The sequence below is a fragment of the Thermomyces dupontii genome (assembly GCF_041956625.1).
Source record: "Thermomyces dupontii strain NRRL 2155 unplaced genomic scaffold VTN31scaffold_2, whole genome shotgun sequence".
Taxonomy (NCBI): domain Eukaryota; kingdom Fungi; phylum Ascomycota; class Eurotiomycetes; order Eurotiales; family Trichocomaceae; genus Thermomyces; species Thermomyces dupontii.
In genome coordinates, this window is record NW_027192308.1 from 714,346 (window position 1) to 730,124 (window position 15,779).

The 15,779-nt window shown below is 52.9% G+C and overlaps 7 protein-coding genes across 7 annotated transcripts; 4 read left to right on the plus strand and 3 right to left on the minus strand.

Annotated features, from left to right (window-relative positions):
• Nucleotides 1–202: 202 nt before the first annotated feature.
• VTN31DRAFT_2637 (uncharacterized protein) lies at nucleotides 203–4,609 on the minus strand (the record flags this gene model as incomplete). The annotated part of the gene is made up of 1 exon (XM_069402827.1): nucleotides 203–4,609. The coding sequence occupies one exon, from the start codon at nucleotides 4,607–4,609 to the stop codon at nucleotides 203–205; it is 4,407 nt and encodes a 1,468-aa protein (XP_069262070.1).
• Nucleotides 4,610–4,641: 32 nt separating this feature from the next.
• VTN31DRAFT_2638 (uncharacterized protein) lies at nucleotides 4,642–4,938 on the plus strand (the record flags this gene model as incomplete). Its single annotated transcript, XM_069402828.1, has 2 exons — nucleotides 4,642–4,705; nucleotides 4,757–4,938. 2 exons carry the CDS (start codon nucleotides 4,642–4,644, stop codon nucleotides 4,936–4,938), a joined length of 246 nt encoding a protein of 81 aa, XP_069262071.1.
• A 504-nt stretch (nucleotides 4,939–5,442) lies between these two features.
• VTN31DRAFT_2639 (uncharacterized protein) lies at nucleotides 5,443–6,222 on the plus strand (the record flags this gene model as incomplete). The annotated part of the gene is made up of 3 exons (XM_069402829.1): nucleotides 5,443–5,504; nucleotides 5,571–5,716; nucleotides 5,777–6,222. The coding sequence occupies 3 exons, from the start codon at nucleotides 5,443–5,445 to the stop codon at nucleotides 6,220–6,222; spliced, it is 654 nt and encodes a 217-aa protein (XP_069262072.1).
• Nucleotides 6,223–7,764: 1,542 nt separating this feature from the next.
• Nucleotides 7,765–8,681, minus strand: VTN31DRAFT_2640 (uncharacterized protein; the record flags this gene model as incomplete). The annotated part of the gene is made up of 2 exons (XM_069402831.1): nucleotides 7,765–8,576; nucleotides 8,633–8,681. 2 exons carry the CDS (start codon nucleotides 8,679–8,681, stop codon nucleotides 7,765–7,767), a joined length of 861 nt encoding a protein of 286 aa, XP_069262073.1.
• A 212-nt stretch (nucleotides 8,682–8,893) lies between these two features.
• VTN31DRAFT_2641 (uncharacterized protein) lies at nucleotides 8,894–9,987 on the plus strand (the record flags this gene model as incomplete). The annotated part of the gene is made up of 4 exons (XM_069402832.1): nucleotides 8,894–9,065; nucleotides 9,124–9,192; nucleotides 9,253–9,608; nucleotides 9,658–9,987. The coding sequence occupies 4 exons, from the start codon at nucleotides 8,894–8,896 to the stop codon at nucleotides 9,985–9,987; spliced, it is 927 nt and encodes a 308-aa protein (XP_069262074.1).
• A 289-nt stretch (nucleotides 9,988–10,276) lies between these two features.
• VTN31DRAFT_2642 (uncharacterized protein) lies at nucleotides 10,277–11,578 on the plus strand (the record flags this gene model as incomplete). The annotated part of the gene is made up of 1 exon (XM_069402833.1): nucleotides 10,277–11,578. The coding sequence occupies one exon, from the start codon at nucleotides 10,277–10,279 to the stop codon at nucleotides 11,576–11,578; it is 1,302 nt and encodes a 433-aa protein (XP_069262075.1).
• A 164-nt stretch (nucleotides 11,579–11,742) lies between these two features.
• VTN31DRAFT_2643 (uncharacterized protein) lies at nucleotides 11,743–15,289 on the minus strand (the record flags this gene model as incomplete). The annotated part of the gene is made up of 3 exons (XM_069402834.1): nucleotides 11,743–12,647; nucleotides 12,699–15,073; nucleotides 15,129–15,289. 3 exons carry the CDS (start codon nucleotides 15,287–15,289, stop codon nucleotides 11,743–11,745), a joined length of 3,441 nt encoding a protein of 1,146 aa, XP_069262076.1.
• Between the last annotated feature and the right edge of the window lie 490 nt (nucleotides 15,290–15,779).

Here is a 15,779-nt window from a genome sequence, read left to right on the forward strand (position 1 = left end):
AAAAATGCCAAACATGCACGTGCTTCTCTTGTCCCCAACGGATGGCACGCCCCATGGCCTGTGCGACAGACGCCTGGTACTCAGTCGGGTGGCGGACACTCATGGGAGCGAAGAAGACGATGTGGTTGGCCATCTGAAGGTTGCTATGGGAGGGTTAGGGCTTCCTGCATTCACAAAACAAAGCAATCAGTAACGGAAACACTCACAGTCCAGCTGCGTTCTTCGTGCCCAATCGGAGGAGGAGAATTCTCGCTTCTGGTCGGCCAGTTCCCACAGTCGTGAACCTTTTGATCTTTTCCTCTACTCCCTTTCCTTCTTCATCATTGAGCTCAAGGAAAGGGAGGCTTGCTCCTCGGAGGGCTGTTGCCACAACCTTGACCATCTCACGGTACTGCACAAAGACAAGCACCTTCTCGCCTGGGTCGATCCGGCGAGGGTCAGTCAACAAAGTTATGAGCTCTTCCACTTTGCTGCCTCCCATCCTCACGGGGCGATCCTCTGCGTAGGTGCCAAAGTGCGCCTCTTCGATGATGTTCTTGGCAGCCACAGGGCTGCGGCAAGACACCACTGGGCAGTATTCACTTAGGAGGCCCTTCTGACTGCATGGCTGGCACACGATATGACCACATTTGCCTAGCATGCAGTGGGTGCTTGTCTCCTGACTCTTGTGACCACACGCATCACAAAGAGTCACGTGGTTCGGCTGCTGGAACTGCTGTGCTGTGGCCATGAAACGCAGCGCCCGGGCCTGGTCAACCCAGTGGAAGATGTTTGTGCGGAGTCTTTTCACAATCTCGCGCAGCACCTTTGGTCGGTCGTCCTTCGCAGGAACCGGGGGAAGCGTACTCGTCTTGTCATCCGGGCGAGCCCAGAATTCCTTCCAGTCGTCATCACCCCAGTTCCCCAGGGCGTCGTCGATCAGGGCTTCTGCAGCAGTTGTTACCTCCCCGTCACCAAAATCATGTGTCCGGACGCTCTCTTCCAAGCTATGGAAGAACGAGTTGCTGGCCCCATCTACTTTGAACAACCATGTCGCGCACCGGAGATCCCTCTTGATCGAGTCGACCAGCTCATTCAGCTGCTGTTGACGGTGCCGTACTACGTTTTCCAAGGTGTCCAGTGGATGTTTGGCAGTCGACCACTTGGGCTGGACATCAAAGTATGAGCACCGCTTTACCAGAGCCGCCTCAAACGTGTCATTCTTGTCCAGTACCTCGTTCAGCCGCCCGCTCTGATCGGTGTTGAATTTGGCGTGCGCTGTTTGTTTCACATGTTCACTCCTGGATTCCGCCAACATTTTGCACTCCAGATATACTGCCCGTTCCACGGCGCTCAACTCGACGCCGCAGAAATGGGCCGACCAGGGAATGGCCGGGATCTCTGGTATGTTTTGCCGCATGAAGGTATCCAAAAATCGCTGTGCCAGCCCGTACCTCCACATGTGCCAATCCTCACTCTCGACGCGCCGGTACGACTGGAACACTTCGGCTTCAGAACGGGAGTCTAGTCGGTCATCATCTTTGCTGCTCAAGTGGACGCCTAGGACAAGGGCAATATTGCGGATTTCGGTGAACTCAGTGATCGGGGGAGTTCCCGACAAGAGCCATTTCGATCGCGCCTTGATGCTGGCCAGAAGCGTGTGCCTGTCATGGTCGAGATACGTGAACTCGTCGACAACCATGCGCTGGAACCTGTAGAGATGGAGAGGTGTGCATGTGAGGTCTTTGACTTGCCCGCTCTCCGGGATGCCTTCCAAGGTGTAGTCATCCTCCGGCTGGGGCGTTCTCGTCGCAGTGCTGGTGCGTTCATTACTCTGGCTTGCGGAATTGTTTGCCGCAGCAGTTGCTCTTGCCAATTGTGCTCCCCGGAGCCGTTTCGATCGCTGAAATTGACTGTACCCGTCTTCTCTCGCAGTGATGTTCTTGCGTTCCTCGATGGCCGCGACGAACGCGTCGAGGCCCTCATGGCGGAGGATTTCCACATGCCTCCCGATAGACTCCATGGTGTCGGCGTACCACTCCTCGAAGAACCGTCCAACTCTCTTTTGCGGGACCCGAGGCCCGCCAGCGATTTTCCGAAGTTGAGCAAAGTATGGTTCTCCGGTGAAGATGGGCCACGCAACGAGCACGATGTCGGCTTGTTCCAGACTCTGCACGGCTGTATTACGAAGGTCTCTAGGCGAGAACAGCGCCAACACATTGTACCTTTGTCCCAGGAATTTCTCGATCTCTGCACGCCACTGTCCGCACAAGATTTCGGGAACCACGATCAGGGTCGCCTTCAACGGGATGGCGCCCTTGCAGTCGTGCTCCGACTCTTGAGCATCTTGGGCGTGCTGCGAATCGATGAGTCCCAGGACCACCGCTGTTTTACCAAATCCCACGTGGTCCGCAAGGATTCCGCCCTTGATGCGTCGATGCACGATCATCTTGATCTCCGCCCGCCAATCGAGAGGCTCCATGAATGCCTCATCGATTTCCTCTTCCATGAACGGAGTCACGTCATCCGCCTCCCGGCTGAGCATCCAGGCCAGAGAACGTAGCTGGTCTGGTCGGAGCTCCACGCGAAAATTCGGAGGCTGCGTGACCTCTGGATCCAAGATGTTGTTTGTCACTCGAAAGCTCCTCAGACGGTTGTGACTCTGGTCCTCCGATGTGGCCAGTCTCCAAAAGAACTCGACTTTCTCGCTCTCGTTGACATTTCCCACGTACTTGGCACAGACCCTGTGCACAAGCGTCTTGATGTTCAACGTGAACCCAAGGTTATGAGCCCCTTGGTTGTCGAGTTTGGAGAACACCTTGAACGCGGCCGGCCTGGCCTTGTAGTCGCGCTCAAATCTGGCAGCATCATAGGGATCTTCGATCGGTCGTTCTTGTCTCTTGACGATTTCCCACGTCATTCTTGGCTTTCGAGGTGCACAACTTTCACATCGCTCGAACTGCGCACCCTCGACTTGCCGCCAAGCAGAGAACAAGGTCATACCGACGAGACGTGACCACATCCAAGCCAGTCTTTCGAAGCTGCGAGTGCCCCAGTCGATTTCTGTCCAACTTTGGTGGTCGGGCAAATTACTTTCGTTCAGAGGAGAGTTAGCGGTAACGGCGACCAGAGGCATGTTTGACGTGTAGCAGTCCCCCTCTCTGTCGACCATAGCCGTGGTGGATGGTGTTAGTGCTCGGCATACAACGGGACTGGCCTCGTCGTTGTTCTTGATCGAAATGTTCGTGCACGGGACCCAGCGACGTGCGAAGCAATTGACTGAAGTTGGCGAGCTTGTCTGGGTGTGTTGTTTCCAACTCCCCTTGACTCGAGCGATGACTTGCCTGGGGACGTTGCCTGTGACTCGCCCCGGATCGTCTGTAAAAACCCAGCAATCCAGAGTCGGCGGGCCAACTTTCCGGGGGTCAAGAAAGAAATACACGTCTGGCTTACCGATCCTCCGATGCAGAGAGTCATGAGATGCCTCACAGTTCGGTAGCAGCTCATAGACTCCGCGGATGTCGATATCGAGGTCCTTGACGGCCTCGTCATTTGCGTCAACCCGGATATGACTCCAAACGGTCCTCTGCGACACTTCAGGGGCGGACAACCCGCAGCGTGCTTCGAAAGCGGGCAGTGATCTCCCCATGCCGGTGAAGGTCAGCATTCGAGAACTCGGCAGCAGAGTACTGATCTCCCAATCGCCTTCCAGCAACGACAGGGCATCGTCTGCCACTTTGAGCCTCGCAACCGGTTGCGCCAGGATCTCTCTCACTTCACTGACAGACGGGACCGAGCGTGGAGGCTTCACATACAAAAACCATTGGATCCCCCCACGGCCGATGGTCAATCTGAGGAACGAGTGCTCTCCGTCGTACATTACGGTCCAAATCTGAGCACGTTTGATGGACTTGAACCTCAGAATGTCATTGAAAGCCGCACGAATAGCTTCGAAAATCGTGGACCAAACTTCGGGGGATGTGATTGCCTTGTTGCTGTCTTTTTCCAGATCTTTGTATTTGTCCAATGGCGATCCGGACATTCTCACGCTCACTGGGAGAATCCATGCGAGCATGGCACGGAACGAGCTGGGGTTCTTCCTGGTTGACAGCAACTGATCTGGAATGGTCTTGTAGTTGTGTTCGGGGTTGCCAAAACAGGCTGCGCACACTGTATGACGGCAGTCCAGACACTGATAGACCCGGTTGACTCTGACCTCCGCCTGGCCTTCACAGCGGCAGAGCCTGGCCGTGAGGTTTGCCCAAGCACGAACAGAGCGAGCGATGTGGCGGATCGTGTTGACAGTCGCAGTCATCGATCGGGCGATCAGGACGTACCGGCCATCCATCCGACTAACTTCTATGGTAGTACGCGGTGCGGGTTCGACATTAGCGTTGCTTCCGCTGCTGGTCTGCGCCGTGTCTTCTTCGGAGTCCATTATCTCAGGACTCACAATAAGAGCTGACGCAATTGCACCTGCAATGACTGTCGAGGACATGGCATTTCCGGCCAGGTCCTGCAGTTCTTTTTGACTTTCTCGAGTCAAGTTCAGACGGTATGTGGGTAGACCCTGAAGACCCAATGACTCGAGCCCAGAAATCAACCCGCCTCGCGAGGTCAAGTACGGCATGCCACATGGTGTGAGGCACCCGACGATTCCCCATGCACGGTTGTCCACCTCACGATCGACACCCTGAGAGACATCCTGAACCCGGCTTTGTCACAGGTAAGTTAGTATTTTTTTTGTTTGTTTTCCAGATCTCTAATCTTCGCTAAGAAACTTACAGCTTGTACCTGTTATCGTACTCTGAGTGGAGAAGAGCGTGCAGGAAGTCAGCGTCGATCGTGTCGAGAACCCTCTCTGGTTGTGTGTCGAACCAACTTCTGTCCATCCAATCGATGGGTCGACACAACCCACCTTCACGAAAGTTCGTCACTGGTCTGCGGTATCCGAGTTGATTTATCCGACGGTAGTCCTGATGGCGGATCCGATAAGAAGACCAGTCTTGTTGAGACCGAGACTCGAATGGCTGCCCGATGGCGCGGCGTCCTCTACGAACACCTGCCGTCTCGTCTTCGGGGATCAAGAACTCTGCAAACGGAGAACTGGCTGAGCGTTTGAATGCTCCGAAGGTCTTGACCCACCTGGCGAGGACGTCGCTGTGTTCGTCCTTCACCCGAGCCCGATCAATGCAGAGCATGTACCCGCGTGCGCGCGTCTGGGGCAAGTAGTAGTTCTTTGTGTCGACAATTACGTGCTTGGAGAGGTATCCAATGCGCTTCCATTCCAGCACGATCTTGTCCCAGGGCGCGTGCTTGACATTTTCGAGGACCACCAAAGGTGGCCTATGCTGCTCCACATAAGAGAGGATTCCTTCGAACGTTTGACCAGATTCACCAGCATCGGTTAGGTCTTTCTTCAGCCTGTTCAGGTTCGAGAAATCCACGCAGGAAAACCCAGCGATGAGAATATCTGGGTTTGTAGGTACCGCGACCTTGGCTCCGTACGCCGTTGTTCTGTTCAGGTTAGTCCTGTACTTGGCCAATTGTTCTTTCTGTAAGGTGATTTGTGATCTAAACTTACGCCATAGGCTTGCTCAGTTCTCGAACGTCTCGAAAGATGATCGGCGGGTGGAAGTTGCGCTCGATGTATGCTTGCTTGAAATGGACAATCTCCGCACTGAACAGATGCTCGTAGCCGAAGGATTCAACAGAAAGCTTGTCGAGGCCTATACGAGTTAGTCATAACCTTCTGCGACACAATTGGGAATGGCTTGGGGCTTACTGACCTTCGCAGAGCATCTGAAGCGCGAGCAGAGGGCTTTCAGTGCCGGAACACATTGTCACGACGCGCAACTTCCGACCACGCAAATGCTTCACAAACGTCTCGATTCCGAGCTTGACGGCATTCTTGGCCATATCGAGAAAGATCTCCTCCAGGTCGTGCATGGGTGGAAGATTGAAGTCCAACCCATTCGCCGTCAGGTAGTTCGCTCTCATGATGTCCACGAACTCCTTCTCGGGAACTGTGGTTTCGTCGATAATGTCGACGCCCTTCTTGCCACGACGCCGGATGACCACTTTGTTCGCGATTTCTTCCCCTTCTTCCTTCTTACGTCTTTTCCTCTTGTCCTTGCCGGTGGTTTCGTTCATATTTTCTTTGTCAGAACCATTGGCCATCGCGACGTCCTACATTTTTTTTTTCCCATCATGAGTCCAAATCACGGACACATACGACTTTAAATGAACAAGATACTTACCGAATGCTGCATGCTCTCAACATCGTCATCAGCTGCAGACCGCTTCTTCACCGGCTTCCGGGTAGTCGCCCTAGCCTTTCTGCCGGAAGACGCGTTGTTGTCCATATCTGCAGCGCTCGCCTGAGCTTGAGAGCGAGGCATTTTTCTTCGACGAGTTTTCTGTCACAACGAGTCTGGTCACACGTTATGAGCGCGCGATATGAGTGTCTTGAGAAGTACCGTGGCTTTGTGTCGAGTTCGCAGAGAGACAGAAAGCTATGGGAAAACTTTCTTCTTGCGATGGAGAAGTTGAGAACTGTGTTTATTTTCTACTTTCGTGTGATGTTAACAACAGACAGTCAGAATGGAAAATCTCCTCTCCCCTCTTCCACGTTCCCTCTGTTCCATCTTGGGACGTGTCAACAATAAACAAAGACCCGCCTGTGCAGGTTCCGCACGTTCCCAGCCTATCCTGTTTTGCGTGGATGTGCATTGAAGCATGGCAACCATTTTGGGGAAGAAGCGCGGGTCCGCATGATGTGATGAGAACTGAGCAGTGTGGTGCGGAACTCAGCGCAATGTGTAAGAGAGTCCCCGCTGCTGTGCGCATGGAGCTGCTACAGGAAGAAAACAAGCGTGTGAAAAGCTACAGCAACAGGATGGTGTAGGCGTAGGTGTAGGGCAAAGAATGAAGAATGAAGATGTAGGCAGAGCCGTTAACTTCAAGTTATGGTTAGGGTTATGATTTCAGCTAGGTACATACCTGCGGTAGTTAGCGGTAACAGGACTGAACGAGAGTTAGGCAGCCGGAATAATGGCTGCTAAAGAATAGGAGGCATCAAAACAATGGCGATTTACAGATATCACCATGATTTTAAAAAGCTCACGGCAGTCTGTGTATCTGTTCATTACCAGTTAACAACAAAAGTTGTTCCTGATGTCAAAGAAGTTGCCAATGGAATCTATCACTGCAACTCCAATATGCCCATGGAGAGAATGTGGAGGGTACATACAAGTTTCATTGGATCAGGATGTGGAATATCGGGACGTTTCCATACTCCAGGCGCATGAGTATGGTCTGTCGGTTACGAGGTATATATACTTGGAGCGATATGCTGTCAGCTGGCCTTTGTATGGTACAAAATCTTAGTTTCATCCAGAGCATATACAGGCAATACCGTACTCTGTATGGCAACAGCAAATACGGTCGGCAATCACTGGGACAGGGTCTCTTGAGTCTTACGGGGATGCACTGTGCATAGGCCCGAAGGAATATATGGTAGCAAGAAGCCATCAATGTAGTTACGTCGAGTTCCAGCAGGGACAAAACTAGGCTCAAATTCAGCAACCGAATACATTGGCCATATCCCTAATCACAAGTCCACAACCTCTCCTGCGGACGCGTCGTAGTGTTAAAGATACATTGTAAAACAGAGACGAAGTCATCAATCTGTAGCTCGAAGCCTGCCCATCACAAACTACCATCCCTATTCCCTACGCCCAAAACGCCGACAACTACGAAAAAAGAAACATGAGACAACCAGGTCTATCGCATTCCTCCTTGCATCAGTTGCTGCCTCAGGAGCATGATCTGACTCCGCTCCAACGGGGGAAGTGCATCGATGGCTGATTGCGGCATGTTAAGCACCTGTTGCAACAGCTCCTCTTGACCAGGCAACTGGCCTGCTTGTGGTTGGGACGGTACCGCCGCTGGCTGCGGCGGGGCGTAGGGGGAGGTATGAACTGGCGGCGTCGAGACCTGAGTATACGGCTGGTACGGCTGTGTTCCAACCGCGGCGGCCGTCTGAGTTGTTTGCTCGACCACGGAACCCAGGGTGTTGTAGTCGACCAGATTCATTAGCAGCAGCGCCTGGAAGATGGCATAGGCGAGCTGGGGAGCCTGTCGGAGAAGCTCTGTGGCGCGCGCAGGATCTGTCATAGCGAGCGCCTTCATCTGCGTCAAGACATCCAAAAGCTGGTTCGGTGGGAGCTGCGCGAGGGTCTGCGAAATCGCATTCGGGCAATCCAGGTGTGGTGGGAGTTCGACTCCTGGCGGCAGCGGTGGCAGCGTGCTTGAGGACTGCTGCTGCTGCTGTTGTGAATCTTGCTGTGCCTGAGATGAGACGTCTTCGGGAGGGAGTTCCTTTTCGCTATTATGTGGCCAGTCCACGCGGATCCTCCGCCCCATGATCTCGTAATCGTTGAGGTTGCGCACGGCCGAAGCCGCCGCATCGGCGTCGGCAAAGTCTGCAAATCCATACCCTTTCGGCTTACCCGTCTCCGGGTTGATCATCAATCGGAATTTCGTCACCGTGCCAGCCGTACTGAGGATGTCTTTAACTTGTTCCTCGGTGAGGTCTTCGCTTGTTAGTTGGCATATGATTCTTTACGATGCTAGTAGAATGGCGACTCACTGTAGGGAATATTCCCCAGAAAAACACTCCTCCCATTCCCGGGCGCCATATTTGCTGAATTGATGCAAGATTATTCGGTTTCTCGAGTTGAATCGATCTTTTTTGGCGCGGTCCTTTACAAGCTCCGGTAAGAGAAGCGCGACGACCAGATCTGACTAAGCCTAATCGGGACTGGCGCCAAACCTGATATCCCCGTTCTCTAGCAGGCTTCCTTGTTGTTACATCAGTCGATCAATTCGACCAGTTGGACGATCAACCACAATGGCAGGAAATCCGCGGGAGCAGTGGGAGCGACTGCAGGTCATTCTGCAGAACCGAGCCCGGAGGGGCGCCGGTGGTATGCCCTTTGGGAACCCCTTCCGGGGTGGTTCTACGGCCGCCCTCGTGGTTCTGGTGTTGGGAGGATACGCATTGTCGAATTCGCTGTTTAACGGTATTTCGAGCAGCCGGAGTCGAACCCTCAGATTGTATTCGTACTGATGGTGTCGCAGTGGACGGTGGCCACCGGGCTATCAAGTACTCGAGGATATCCGGAGTGAAGAAGGACATCTACGGCGAAGGTATTCCAATCTTGATGGCATCTCGGATTTGCATGCAGGTACTGACAGTATTGCCTGTAGGAACTCATTTCCGGATTCCCTGGATCGAAACCCCGATTGACTATGATGTCCGCGCGAAGCCGCGCAACGTATCTTCGCTAACCGGCACCAAGGACCTGCAAATGGTCAACATTACCTGCCGTGTTCTGTCCCGACCACGGATTGAAGCCCTTCCTCAGATCTACCGTACTCTCGGCCAGGATTTTGATGAACGGGTGCTGCCATCGATTGTCAACGAAGTGCTGAAGAGCGTCGTTGCGCAGTTCAACGCAAGCCAGCTGATCACGCAGCGAGAGAACGTCGCCCGACTGGTCCGTGAAAACCTTGCGCGACGGGCTGCGAGATTTAATATTCTTCTGGACGATGTTTCCTTGACGGTATGCCTCCTATCCCGGGTTTCGACCACTTCATGCTAACATTTCCTAGCATCTTGGCTTTTCGCCCGAATTCACGGCTGCCGTCGAAGCCAAGCAGGTCGCCCAGCAAGAGGCGCAACGCGCGGCATTCCTAGTCGATAAGGCTCGTCAGGAGAAGCAAGCTACCATTGTTCGAGCACAGGGTGAAGCCCGGTCTGCAGAACTGATTGGCGAGGCCATCAAGAAGAGCAAGAGTTACATCGAACTACGTCGCATCGAAAATGCACGTCAAATCGCGCAAATCCTTCAGGAGTCTGGCGGCAAGAACAAGCTGTACCTGGACGCGGAAGGTCTTGGTTTGAACTTGAATAGTGATGTCGCCGATGCGCAGCGGAAGTAGGGGGCCGGCGCGACATGACGGTGTGATGCGGAATGTAATCGCTTTTGTAACATAGTGAGAAGACAATTTAGTTACTTTCTCGTCTCATACGACTACCTCTATTCGTGTATAGTACCGTAGACTGCGAACAGCAGTTTCAGAGACTGACGGAGTGGAGATCACATGCGGAGGTCCGCGAAAACGAAAAACAAAAAATCTCTGCCCTGTAAACGAAACAGCAAGCTGGATTGCTCCAAATCTTTTCCCTACATCCATTCGCTCATTAAGACGAAAAACCGTAAGAGGCGCAATGGCAGAGACAGACCCCGACTTCCAAATCAACGTTGATCTCCACGTCCAAGAAATCCTCCTCGCCGCATCCCAGCACAACATCCCGCGCCTCCACGAACTAATCCGAACAGAGAACCCTGACAGCGCAGAAAACCCCGTTAATGTCAAAGACCCGGAGACCGGCTCAACCCCACTCCACGCGGCGATCGCGGCATGCGAGGTAGATGGCGACGATGACGGCGACGAGACCAATGGCGCCACCGACAGCGCAGACAAACAAGCGGAGCGGGAGAGGGTAATCGAGACTGCGCGCGAGACAGTGAAATTTTTGCTCCAGGAAGGGGCGATTTGGAATGATCTGGACACGAATAATGAGACGCCTGGGTGTATTGCGCGGAGATTGGGGTTGACGGAGTTGTATGAGTTGTTGGTGGATGCGGGAGTGCGGGCGGAGATGCTGTTTAATCGGCTGGAAGGGTATGAGCAGCTCGCCGACGACGATGAGGATGGTGAAGAAGGGGGAAATGGAGAGGAGAAGGAGGAGAAGGGAATGAAGGAGAACGGTCACGCAGAGCAATCCGAAGCTGCGCCGCCAACGACTACCAAAGACAAGGACGCATCGACCACGACACAAACAGCGGAGACGAAAGAGCCCGCGGTGACGAATGGCGAGTATCTCCAATCTAATCTCACCTTCCAGACCGACCGGATCCTCGACGCGGACCGGAACGGGGTGATGATGTCGTGGGAGAGCGAAATCATGTCCCGGACCGCCGCCAAACTCCTTCCTGAGAAGGGCCTACGGGTCCTCAACATCGGGCACGGCATGGGCATCATCGACGGATTCTTCCAGTCTCACTCGCCGAGCGAGCATCACATCGTCGAAGCCCACCCGGCGGTCCTTGAGCAGATGGAGCGAACAGGCTGGCGCGACAAGCCGGGAGTCACCATCCATGCGGGCAAATGGCAGGACGTTCTTCCAAAACTTCTCGAAGAGAATCGCACGTTTGACGCCATATACTATGATACTTTTGCGGAGTCGTATGCGGATTTCCGCCAGTACATGTCCGAGTATGTCATTGGCCTGCTGGATCCGTCGAGGGGTCAGTGGAGTTTCTTCAATGGCATGGGTGCAGATCGGCAAATCTCCTACGATGTCTATCAAAAGGTTGTGGAGTTGGATGCCTTTGAGGCGGGTTATGATATTACATGGGAGACTATCCCGGTGCCTAAGATGGATGACCGGGATTGGGAAGGAGTTCGGAGAAAATATTGGGTGGTGGACTCGTACCGATTACCCATCTGTCGATTTATGGACTGATCTGTCATGGCTAGTATATCAGATCTTCTTTATACGATACCCAATGCGATGCAAATTCCACGCTATGCAAGGCTCTACTAACGAATTGGCTACTCTACAGTCATAACAGACATGATCCTTGCTCACAAACCAACGCCGAATGCCAATGATAAGAAATTCAACAATCACAGCTGGATCAGGTCCACCTCCGAGAAATCCGGTGGACTTCGAGTGAAAACCGGCCGGCAGTTCTCATCCAGCGTTTGATACTCGTTGCTGATCCAAATATGTTCACTGAAGCGCTGCGTTCGATAAATCTCGTCGTCGCTGACGCCGATGTCGTCTCGTGGGATCCAGATCACTGGCCGCCGTGCACGAAGCGCTTCGTGTAAGAATGCTCGCTGCACCAGTTGGTCGCGTTCCTCTGGTGTGAGGTCCTCGAGTTCATCGTGAATGCCGGCAAAAAGCGACTTGCCTATGCCATGGGTCGGACCGGCTGGATCTTGTGCTTCTTCATCAAGAACCTTGTTCTGAATTTGGAAGATGGTGGACCTTTTGCTACTGTTGTCGTTGCTTCGAGGGGGGGCAAGGTACTTGACGTCGGACTCGCTTGCTACGATACTCTTCAGTTCGATATCCTCCGTTCGCTGGTTCCCGTTTTCGTCCTCTTCTAGCTTCCCGCGCCGGCCAAACCGCGCTTGTTGCGCTCTGGCAAACTCCTCGTCCCTGCGTGCTGCATCATCTTCCAGCGTGATTGGAAGATATCTGATCAACGGAGAGAATGCCTCGTTGAGGAATATTTGGTAGAGCACGGTGAGGATGAGCACAATGATCATCACGATCGCCTGCCCTTGGCAAGCTACCGCGTCATCTTGATCCCGGACAAGGAAGAACAGGCCAATCAGAGAAAGTTCCATAACATATAATCCCGTGAAAAGTTGGTTGATCGCCTTGGGGAACAGCAAACCGCCGGTGTCGAAGCGGAACTGCGTCACGTAGAGCGTATTGTAGCGGTAGACAAACCAAAACAGGCCAAACGTGATCACATTGAAGATGGCAATTAGGGGGGCAATGACCAAATAGATAAGCCCTTCGAGTTGTCAGTCAGGAGCTACCAAGTAAACAACATTCTATCCCTCACCGATTGATCCCAGGGTCGTGTACACTGGAAAGAACGTGCCCCAACGGACCTGATTAAGAGTCGTTGTCCGCACCCATTTCTTCCGTGCCGTATCGTCAAAGATAGGTGCCAGAATGAACCAATTGATCAACCCAAAAAGCTGGACCAATGCACCAGCACTGACGGACATCGCCTGAAGGATCATGTATGAGAAAAAGTAATTACTCGACTTGGGAATGTTCGTGGCCAGGATCTGTGGCCAGCTAGTGATATCGGTGACCGAGTCGAAGATGGTTGAAAGACTGGAGGCGATGGCAACAACCAAGAATATCTGAACAAACAAGAACGCAAAGTAATAGTTCGAAACCGCAAGCTCGATCGCCATTCCCGTTTGCAAGCCCTGGACCTTGGAGAGAAACCGCAGAATCAGAGGTAGCAGAGCCATTAGGATGGCAAGGAAGAGAGGAGGTAGAATACCCTGTATGGCAGACAAAAGCCAGTCAGGAAGCAGGGCCAACCACGCAAGCCATTTGAAATTGTCTTCCAAATACGAAAGCTGCGACAGCACACCAGTAAAGGCCACCGGGAACGCCCAGCCCACCACCATGCCACAGACGAGAACCACAACACCGATGGTCCGTAGATATCGTTCCCACCACCTGATAGACATGTTGTCCCAGATCACATCATCCGGCGAGATCTCAACCATACGCGGAGCCATTTGTTTTGGGATATGGTGATTCACAGTCTGACACGCCATGTGAGCTGCGACCTGGTGATTGAACTGGATGAACGCCGAGTTCATCAGAGGGAATTTCTCGGGATGCCGTTGATCGTGCTCGATTTCCACATTCAAGCGAGCCACCTCTTTCCTGCAGTAGTCGATAGTGTCCACTTTCTTTCCAATCAGTGGAAGCGAAGGCATCCACGTCCAGCCAAAGATGGGAAGGCGCATCGTTTCGCGGTCCTGCGGCCGAATGTACTGCTTCCACAGAGGCTCCCCAAAGCCCTCATCAGCGTTTTCATTGTAAGCTTTTGGATACTCTTCATCCTTGGCGTTCGGATCTTGCTCTCTCTCCAGATCTCGTGCCGTGCTCGTTTTAATGGCATCGTTCTCGCTGGGACTGTCCATGGAAGGTTTAGTCAAAGGAATCTCGTCGGCCTGCGGATCTCGATGAAGCCCAAACCTTTGACTAGAACCTGGTAACGTGGCGTGCTTCCGAAACAGCCGACTGGAATCGGGCCGAGGCGCTCCTGACTTGTCCGGGGCCGATTCACCGGTCGAACTCTCCGAATAATCGGAAACGCTGATGGATGGACCATGTTCACTTTCTTGACTGTTTCGCAGCGAACGACTGCCTTGACTCGTTCGTTGGGAAGTGTCAACGACTTTCGGATTGACTTGGCCATCTGCTTCATGATGGACCCTTTTGAAGCCACTTCGCTCCCCCGAAGCTGCAGCATCATCTTTGACAGCACTCAATCCGTCGCCAGCAAGTGGTACCAGTGGCTTTCTTTGCTGGCTCTGAGTGTGGCTTAGCCGCGAGCTTCGTTTAAGGGCTTCCTCAATGGTATGAACCACTTGATGTGGGTCGCCAGAGCTGATGCCCGGCTCGTTCGCAATCTGGGCGGCGCGGCGTCGAGCAGCATCTTCGTCCTTTTCCTGTGCAACATCACCACCATGACCTCCATGCTTGCGCTTTGCCTTCAATTTCTTGAGGTGAGCTTTCTTGCACTTCCTGATCAGCTCGGTTTCTGCGGCCTCGAGTTTTTGTGCGAGTTCGTTCCGCAGCTTGATCTTCTCGTTCAATTCATCGAAGTTTCGATTGATCCAGATATTGCGTATGCCGCCTGGGAATACGTCGTAGAGCTGCTCCAACGCCTCAACAGACAGCCACTTCTCCGGAATCGCAGTGACAAGGACTGTTGTTGCCGAAGCCCTCAGGCGATGTTGCGGCGATGTCAGATACGCTTGTCGCAAGCGAATGTAGCCGCGCAGTTCATCGAAAAAGACGGCACAGACATAGAAAATGCTAAACACCGCCAGAACCAGATGCGCCCAGTACCGATTTGTATGATTCGGAGCGACATTGCCCCAGGCTAGTTGATCCAGACCGGTCACGTTCCATCTTGTGTTATTCAGACGACCTTCGGTGGACTGATCCTTTCCATTGATTTTGTTCAGCGGGAGCAAGATGGGGAGAATCAGAAGTCCGAGAGGTACGAATATTTTCAGCAGCATACGCAGATATCGAAGGAAAAAGTATGCATCCAAGCCGCACTTCCGAATAAACTCTGCGTTGGAAGTGCGAAAAACCTCCACTATCCAGCGAAAAAGCCCCGGAGGAGACGGGTTGGTTCGCTCGCGATCTGGTACCAGATATGTCCGTGGTTGACTGTATTTCTTCGATCAGCCAAGTAGTCGTTCTTTTTTTGTCGATTGCAACTTACTATATTCGGGTAAGCTTGCCCTTGAGAAGCAAGAACAAGGCCGTTTCAACCGAGAACACGGCAATCGCCGTCACCAAGGATGCCAAAAAGGCTTGCAGCGATATGCCTTGATTACGCTGGCCCGTGCCATTGCCAACGTCGAGTATGCCATCGTTTGCCATTTTCAAAGTTTAGGATCACACGGCCCTCATCCGCAGTTGTCCCAAAAAGACGGTAGGCGACGCGCTTGCTTAGATTAGGGAACTCGACGTCTCGAGCAATCAATACGCGGCGACATCAACTCTGCTCCAGAATAGTCAGCGACATAGACCAAAGTTACAATTGATAGCACTGACTTGCTGCAATCGAACCTGGTTCCTTTAGTTTGTTGACCTTTAACCCCTGGATGCGACCTGACAAAGCTCTGAGGGAGCCGAGGATCGACGACGAAGAGCAACTTGAAGGCATATCAAAAACACTGGGAGGAAAGCCAAGCACTCCGCCACTGAATTCGGTTCGTCATGATACTATGAAGACTACTACAGTAGGACTCGTATGTACTGAGCTTGACCCCTTGGACAAAGACCAAATCCAGCACCGCTTGATTAATTTAGTCTGCGTCAAGACCGGCGGTTGTGGCCCTCCACTCAGAAAAGAGGAAAAAAAGGAATG